Source organism: Cryptotermes secundus, unplaced genomic scaffold (assembly GCF_002891405.2).
Source record: "Cryptotermes secundus unplaced genomic scaffold, Csec_1.0 scaffold1009, whole genome shotgun sequence".
Taxonomy (NCBI): domain Eukaryota; kingdom Metazoa; phylum Arthropoda; class Insecta; order Blattodea; family Kalotermitidae; genus Cryptotermes; species Cryptotermes secundus.
In genome coordinates, this window is record NW_019744133.1 from 1,314,258 (window position 1) to 1,323,458 (window position 9,201).

The following is a 9,201-nucleotide window of genomic DNA, read 5'->3' on the forward strand; positions in this document are numbered from 1 at the left end:
CCGCCATCGTTTCATGTCAGTGACTCATACAGACCGGACACTGTCAACCGGGTCTCAGATGCATAACAACGTATCGAAACGGGCTGCTCTCCATTAGTCAAGCGTTGGCTGGAACCCGTAAAAGAAAAAGTAAAGGTATCCCTGTAAGAGGCCTTGAAGACCCATAGGGCTGTGAGATGTTGAGGTTCCCACATTTTGCAGACAATCGGCTCATAGATGGCGGCAAGGCTGTCAGCCCTAGGCTCCGGCCGCGCTTTACCCCCAAGAATATTCCTGGTACTAATTTCTGTTAGAGGCTATGTCGATCCCAGGGTCATGGTGCGGCTGGAAGGGCTAGGTCAATTGGAAAAATCGAATTACCTCATTAGGACTTGATCCCGCGACCTTCCGGCTTGTAGCATAGTTCCTCAACCAATTACGCTACAGGATGCCCCTTGGCTGAAATCCGTAAATATGTTAATTGCATTGTATAAGAAATTAGGTAGGAAATTACTTGTCACAGATCACTTAAGACTTGAAATTACCAGTAGCACTACAGAGCAATTTTCTGTGTTAGGTGCACAGCCTAGTATTAACAAGCTAAATATTCCTCTGGATAAAGACGGATATCCATGTTTTCAGCGTCTCTGAATAAAAAACAGGAGAGGATCTGAAATGCTTGTGTCCGTCTGTGCACCTCGATACCTTCTAAACGAATTCTATTTATATTCAGTTACCTGAGAGTGTAGCCGTCATTGGTCTGTGTCGGCTTACATGGCGGCGCCCAAACACACAATTTGATTTTCTCGAGAATGACTCGAACGATTTTCATTAAACGCCGGAAATTTATGGACACATCTCACTGAATAACATATGTGACATCTTTAGGAAAATAACGGCACGTTCTCTAGCGTCAAAAGGGTAAACAAGGAAGTGTGTGCAATATCTCTGGAACAATTTTTATATTAAGTATTGGCTGTACTTACGTAGGCACTGCGTAAATGCTGTCTGGATAGTGAGTGTACTGAGTGGTACAGAGAAGCAAACTGACACGTGGAAGGAAACCGGTTAACCGCGAGAGGGGAAAAGAGTAGGGGAATTTGTACTGACGACAGGGGAAGAGGTATTGGGTGGGATTAGACAGAGAGAGCTACTGTACCTTCTATACCGTTCTATACTGCATATGTTCAACTACAGTTACAGGAACACTCCAGTCAGAACCAATGTTAAATAAGAATGCTTCCTGCGGAATATCATAAGACTAAGTAAGAAACAGCGTGAGCTATCACTTGGTAGCGTAGTTTGTTGAGGAACTATGATACAAGCCTGAAAGTCGTGGATTAAATTCCCGATATGGTCATTGGAATTTTGGCCGCGCCATAGCTCAAGCGGTTAGTCGCTGGCTTCCCACTACGGCGGCCCGGGTTTGGTCAAGTGGGATTTGTGGTGGACAAAGTGGCGCTGGGACAGGTTTTCTCCGAGTACTTCGGTTTCCCCTGCCAATCTTCAATCCACCAATTGCTCCACAATCACCCTCTCATATCACCTGGGGCTGGTACAATAGGACAGAAGTGGCCACAGTAAAAGGGACTTAGTCCCACCCCACGACCAATAAAAAAAGAAAAAAGAAACAATGGGAATATTTTTGATTGAGAATTATATCCACATTTCTCGGCGTTAAGTGACCACTACATGCGACAGAAAATTGTACTAATATCAAAACCTTGTAATATAAAAGGGAAGAATAATTTTAATATTTAATAAGCACATGAAAGGCAAATGGACACAAAAAGTAAAATTACACGCAAACTACAAGTAATGGCCGCACAGTATAAAAGTTTACGCGGTAACTGAGGACCCGAAAACGGTACATTTGTGCCGAAATGAAACGCAACCCTCTTGTAGAGACAAGTTGGAGAATGCGCACGCATGTTGTGTGGCCTAAAATGTTCATATATCTGTTCATGTTACAAACACGATGAAACAATAACTTCACGAAGCTGAGCCCTTCTCGAGAAGCCGGCAGTTGTGCAGCTATTCAAGAACTTCGCAACATTTTATGGAACCCGGAAGTTCATTACCGTGTTCACAAGAGCCCTCCACTGGTCCCTATCCTGAGCAACATAAATCCAGTACATACCATCCATCCTATATGTCTAAGATCCATTTTAATATTGTCCACCCACGTACGCCTTGGTTGTCCGAGTGGTCACTTTCCTTCTGGCTTTCCCACCAATATCCCATATGCATTCCTCGTCTCCCCCATTCGTGCTACATGCCCTGCCCACCTCATCTTCCTTGACTTGATCATTTTAATTACACTTGGTGAATAGTACGCTACTCTCATTAGAATAGCGTTTCGTAATTGAATTACTTATGGCGATGATGCAAGACGTTTGAGGTTATGTCTGAAAACTGACTCGTAACTGAAGTTAGGTAATACTGGCGGAAAGTAAAGTCATGAACTGTTAGTTTATGGATTTGAATACGCTTTCTATTCAGGCTATAACATCTAAGAGACAGAGAGAGAGATAAGACAGACAGACAAGACTTCCTAACGCTTCCTAAGTTTTCCATGAATTTCTTGTATTTTGATTGGAATGTCTGTCTGAATCAGTCACTGTGCTGTAGTACACAACTGTTACATATAAATCATATCACGTTTTAATTACATCACGTAGCCTGTGAGGATGAATTAATTTCTAGTAGCTACAAATCTGTGTTCATGTAGTAACTCACTATTTCCTTATCCGAGTCCATTTCCTTGCTCCGAATACTGTATTGCTGTAGTTAGTTTTGGTGATTAATTACAGCTCTAAACCCTCTCGAAGTAATTAACTTTTCTTGTAACAGCTTGTTCATAATTTCAACGACAATTTAATTCCACAACATTCTATTCACACACACGACACACCGGTCGTTCACATGACATTCAGAATGGAGTGTATATGTTTTCAGTACAACACAAAGAGCCTGGAACAGCTAATCTAGAGAACCAGATTGTCCAACAAGAACAATATAGATTTCAATCTTTGTTTTATTGGAGACTAACTCCATATAACTAAGTAATTAATGTATTAAACTGAACATACGTTTCGCCATTGTCTCGCCCTCTTGGTTTACTTGTAACTAGTTTCATTCTAGACCGTGTAGAGGTAGCAGCAGTCATGTAGCTGCACATTTACATAAAACTATAATTACGGAAATGGTTACGTCATTCAACTTCCTGTCCCAGTATTGCGGTTACTTTCCGCGCTGTATATAAAATGCTGTAGGTGGGACAGACGAATAATAAAGACACAAATAACTAATGGGTCAAATATGAGAGGTCAGTTAGGTTATTTACTATATGGGGAAGAGCGTATTTTGTTTTAATGTTTTGTGGCTTCATAAAGTTAAGAACTATTTTTATATTTTGTTAGTGTTTCGAGAGACATGATGCCCGCGGAAATTTCTTCTTCAGCTTTCGATTATGATAATGAAAATGCAAAATGCAGGTGATATTTCATATGGAGACACATCTTGGGTATCCTGCACACAATGCATGTATTCTTCTTTACAAAAAAAATAAAAACATGTGTAAGATTTGAGGCTTTCATGGCGGTGACTATGAAGAAAGCAGTCTTCTGCGATGTGGCACCGTGTATATGTGGTGTTAACCGACGTTTCGGAGGAACGTATCGCCTCCAACTTCAGGGTAGAAGGAAGTTCTCACGGTCTCTTCGCTTGCGAATTTCTTATATTTTTCCTTCTACCCTGAAGATGGAGGCGATACGTTCATCCGAAACGTCGGTTAACACCACATATACACGGTGCCAAATCCCAGAAGACTGCTTTCTTCAAACAAAACATGGCCAAGGTTTGAGGTTATATCCGACACAGTTAACGGCCTGCGGAACCTGTACTCACGTGGTAACCTCTTCACAAAGTAAAATAAAGTAAAACATAACCGTAATAGATTAAGACTAGAAATGGGTGGAACTGGAAAGAAAATTCGAAGTCTTTTAACATGGATGTTCTAAACATGATAAAATAAAGCGAACCGTTGTTATAAAGCACTAATAATGCGGACAGGGTGCCCGTTATTGCTGTCAGCTATAATCGAGAGAAGGGGCATTCACGAATGTATACCAGAGGATACATAGCAATACACGCTATGAACATAGAAAAGCACAATTTGATTAATCAAGGTTTTAATATTGGACTCACTTTTATTTCAATAGTCTTCTAATTATAAAACCTTTTTAGTGTCTCAACATCTCTAAAAATTAACGACTCTTCAAAGCCACATTTTGTCGTTATATATGAAATCCGTTATAACCAGCTTTTACAGTACTACAAAATTACTCATGCTACTCACATCGACCCTGAAGGAGGAAGCAAAATGTACCACCGAAATGTCTGCAACAGTGGTTACTTCCATCAAACGCATAAGACTTGGAGCAGAATTCTCACCAGTAATAGAATATAACACTGTCTTCGCTCGCTCGGAATCCGGGATGGTGGGTTCGAATCCCACTCAGGGCATGGATGTTTGTGTGCGTTTTTCTGTGTTTGTCTACAGGTAGAGGCCTTGCGACGAGCTGATCACTCGCTCAAGGAGTCCTACGGAATGTGTAAGATCTAGTAAACCGAAGTGAAACGGGGAGCTTCATGGAGGTAGGCCTAGGCCCACTGGGGCTGCAGCGCCACAGAAACAAAAAAAAAAAAGAATATAAAAAAGATTTAGTTGCTATCTAGAGGTAGAAATATGAAACCCAATGAGGTCCCAGTTTGAGTTGCGCTTTGAAGCGAAAGTTCACTCTACTCTTTCTACTTTTAATGTCTCGAAACGCGGTCATCAGCAAAGAATCAGTAATGAGCCTTTCACATGGGTGTTGCAGAAAGGTGGATGCAGAGAAAGATTTATGAACGGTTGTGGAAAGGGAATTATTGCTCGAGTCCTCTTTCTACTTTCGTTCATTCTTTCTTTTCTATTTCGTTCTTTTTATGTTCGATCTTCTTCATTTTTTCATCCTAACCATTTCTGTTTTATGAATTTTACTTCTGTTTCGCTGTCAAAACTTCACGCAACATTTCACATCTGCCAGGATCCATATTTCTATTGCCCGTACGTAACAAGTGTTGTAGTTGGTTCAGAGTTCACGAGTCAGTCAGCCATTCATCATTTTGGTCCCTTTTCCTTTCTGTAGTTATGTTCTTGTTTCGTTCCACACGTCGTTGCCAATTTTCACAGTATTCATGGGCACAATTTTCCCTCAGCTCGTGGAAAAGCACATCAATTTTCCGAGCCACAGCAAACCATTAAGCAATATAACGCCCATGAATACGCTGCAAAGGGTCGTAGGAGGAAGCAAAAAAAGGTATCTGTCAACAGTTCTGCACGAATGCTTGTAGACTAAATACCTACACGAAGACCAGTCCATCTACAGAAGCTAATAGTCGCTATGCGGGTGAAGAAAATTTCCGTCTTTCGTTTAATCCGAAGGTTCACCACTGTTTTCAAAGCAGTCCGCTACTAGTCGTCGTCCTGGGCCAACTGAATAAAGTCTACACTATCCTACGCCACGTCTCTAACATTCATTCTAATATTATCTTATAATCTATATGCTTCTTGCAAGTGGTCTTCCTGTCGGGGTGTCAAAACCTTGTATTTCGCATGGTTGCCAATCACACCGCATCCTCTTCGTTAGATAATCTTAATTTCGTTCATAGAAGCGTACAAATTACGAACATCCTCCTACGGAATTTTATTCAGTCACATGCTACTTCTCTCCTCTTAAGTCCAAATATTTGTGGACTCGAGCCCGGGTATGGTCAAGTGGGATTTGTGGTGGACAAAGTGGCGCTGGGGCGGGTTTCTCAGAGTACTTCGGTTTCCCCTGCCAATCTTCATTCCACCAAATTCTCCATCATCATAATCACCCGGGGCAGGCTACAATAGGCTAATCAGTGGCCGCCGCGCCCAGTGGACACAGTTCGACTCCACCTCCCACTAAGCGAATTAAAAATAATTCGTGTATTGGTTGAGAAATATAATAAAAAACTGTATTCTGTTCATTTGCCAACTTCGTTCTATATTAAATTACAATGGTAATAACTATTAATGTTTAGAGATATTGAAGGGCCCAGGGTTTTGTAGTTGGAAAAGTATTTTAAATAAAAAAAACAGTACAAAGACCTTTATGTAATTACAATGTGTCTCTCTATGTTTATTGCATGTATTGCCTATCAAACAGATATCGGCGATGCTCGGCCGGGGGTAAATAAGCTGTGTCGTGAACCTAACCACTCACCTCCAACTAGTGCAGAGGTCAAGAAAATATGGATCTATACATCCACTCTTCCATACGTCTTCATAACGTAGTATTAATTAGTTAAGCACAGGGGAAGCTTTGCCTTTTTTACCCTGCAGCGTTCCCTTTGAAGACCCCTTCACTCGGTTTAATGGCCACACTGTCCACCTCCCAAATTAGTCCGTTACAAGCAGAGTTTACTGTCTTTCAGTAGGCCTTAGGCCGTCTCACCCATTTGAGGAAACTGACAGGAAATGTTCACGGTTAAAATATTCACTCTACTGTGTCGGTTGACAGCTGCAGCAATCTACACGTACATAATTATCCACTTGAAGTACATTAAATCTTGGGATGTGCAGTGCGCTGAGGTGAAAAGGTAAAGCTATCCCTGCTACCACGCCGTGGAGACCCATAGGATTGTTGAGACGTCGAGGTTCCCACATTTTCTAGATAATCGACTCACAGATGGCGGTGAGGTTATCAGACTTATGCTCCGGCCACCCTTTATCCCCAGGAAGATACCTGGTACTTATTTCTGTTAGAGGCTGAGTCGACCCCACGGTCATAGTGCGGCTCGAAGGATTAGGTTAGCTGGAAATCCCAATGATATCACCGGGAATCCATCCCGCGACCTTCCGGTTTGTAGCATAGTGCCTCAAACACCTATGCTATCGGGTGAAGTACGGTACAATCTCACATGTTTAGTAGAAACAAAAACAAGAAGCTGGCTGCAAGCATAACTTGCTTCTCGCTCATTGCTTATTTAGCGTATGTTCGACACTGAAGATGGAAACAGTAATCTCCACCGACACGTCAACTAACTTCTGATTGCACGATCTCACATCCCAGTAAACAATACTCTTCACAGGTAACCGCTCTGAAGGTCAGATCTTAACAGTTCTCTACTTAATACGTGGCTTCGGCTTTTGGTACTAGGCCGCGTCGAATATTACAGGGTTTGCTCCGAAGGTGACAACTGAAAACTTTGTCGAAACGAGAGAAAAATTTTAACACTGGCCGCGGCCTAGTCCCGGATGGAGAAGCCACACATTAAGCTTGAGCCCTGAAAAACTAAGCACTAGAAATCTCTTACTGATCTCCCTGTCCAGCAGAAACGTAAGCGACTGGAGATCTTAAGGATAAATAAGTTAGGAAATCTATGCAGAGCGTACTAATTCTGTTATGTTCACTCTATTTCCACGTGAATACCAACAGTGGTGGTCCCTTATAAATGACACAACATAAAGATCATTCCATTAGGATGTCAGGTTCTCACAACGGTGGCTGGTTTTAGAAAAGCCCTATCTTCTAGACTGTAACGCCGTGTAGTACACCGAACCTCGATCGACGCTTCAGGGGAATATAAAGCCTCCTTCTTTATGGCCGAAAAATAAGTAATGTAAGAAACCAGGGTGAAGCAGGTAAAAAGGAGAGCTGCTTCATGCTTGTGCAATGCTTGACTTATTGCTCAATCCTGATGATGGAGGCGACATGTTCCACCGAAACTTAGGGTGACTTTTCAACAGACTACGTGGAACTATATCCGAGAAGCCAGAACTATACATTTTTCCATCACCTCAAAAACCATAAGATTTATTGCGAAGTTATATTGATTGAGCAATACATGTGATTTACTTTTCTCTATAATTTGTTCCAAAATAATTTCGTCCCAGTGATAGCGTGTATGCACAGTCGTTGTAGCGAAGGAAGAACCTCCCCATCACTGTCGGAAACAGAATAAAGACACTGTACACCACTGTACCAGATATTCCCCGTATTACTTTGTTTTTGTCATTATGGTCCTGGGATCGACTCAGCCTCCAACAGAAATGGGTACCATTAATCTTCATGGGGGTAAAGGATGGCTGGCGCACAAGGGCTGACAACCTCACCGCCATCTGTGAGCCGACTGTCTAGAAAATGTGAAAGCCTCGATGCCTATGGGTCTCCATGGCCTGTTACAGGATTAGCTTTACATTTTTTTTCATCCTGCGGTATTAGAGTGTGCGGCAATTAAAACCCATGTACGATTATTTTAAAATAACATTTTTTTTGCGGTCGCCCCATATACAAGAACCTCTTCAACTACTGTGCGTTAGGCTGGTTTATATGCAGCCCAAATAAGGCATTTTCTTTCAGCTTCTTAATTAGTTTAGCCAAAATGTAATTAGAGTAAGGTTTATTCAGCCAACTGCAAAACGCCTGAGATAACACAATTCCACGTTGCACTGAGTTAATTATTGCATGTGGCCGCCAGATAACACCACTATCTCGAGTACTTTGCTGTGTCAGTTACTTTCTGGTCACGATTCTGACATGGGTTTAACAAAACGGTAGCAAACCTCAAAGTGATTTGTACGTTGTTTGGATAAATATGGTAATATTTACTCTTCTGTACCTTCATGTCCCTCCTCTCCCACGTTTGTACTCAGCTGTTCCTAACCATTCCCGCTTCTCACGGCTTACACATTTAGTAGTGTGCGGTGTAAAGGTAATATTTATGATCACAAATTATTTCGCACAGCACGAACGCGTTTTGGCGTCGCGATGTTGCTGTTGGTCTGGCTAGAACGATTTCACCGTTGGCATAACTTCGTTTCCTTTTCTTACTCCACCATCAGAATATAATACCCCGAGCTACATATTTTCAACAGATTTGTATTATTAACAATTGATATTTATATCTTTCTGTAGCTGTGGTTCTGTATGGGTGTGAAACTAGGTCTCTGACATTAAGGGAGGAACAGGGTGTTGAGAATATTTGGACCAAAGAGAGATGAAGTGACAGGAGGTTGGAGAAAACTGCATAATGAGGAGCTTCATAACTTGTACTCTTCTCCAAGTATAATTAGAATGATCAAGTCAAGGAGGATGAGGTGGGCAGGGCATGTAGCACGAATAGGGGAGACGAGGACTGCATATAGGA

General features: G+C 41.8%; 1 protein-coding gene across 2 annotated transcripts in view; it reads right to left on the reverse strand.

Moving 5' to 3' along the window:
• LOC111874568 (neuroligin-2) overlaps positions 1-3,103 on the reverse strand; it is a 169,162-nt gene extending 166,059 nt beyond the window's left edge. Inside the window, exon 1 of one of the 2 annotated variants that reach the window (XM_023870174.2) lies at positions 3,072-3,103. In XM_023870174.2, coding sequence (XP_023725942.1) covers positions 3,072-3,081 — 10 coding nt within the window. In that variant the 5' untranslated portion in view covers positions 3,082-3,103. Of the gene's footprint in view, positions 1-716; positions 751-3,071 lie in introns of those variants that run through there. The other variant, XM_033755506.1, reaches the window with a different exon arrangement.
• Between the last annotated feature and the right edge of the window lie 6,098 nt (positions 3,104-9,201).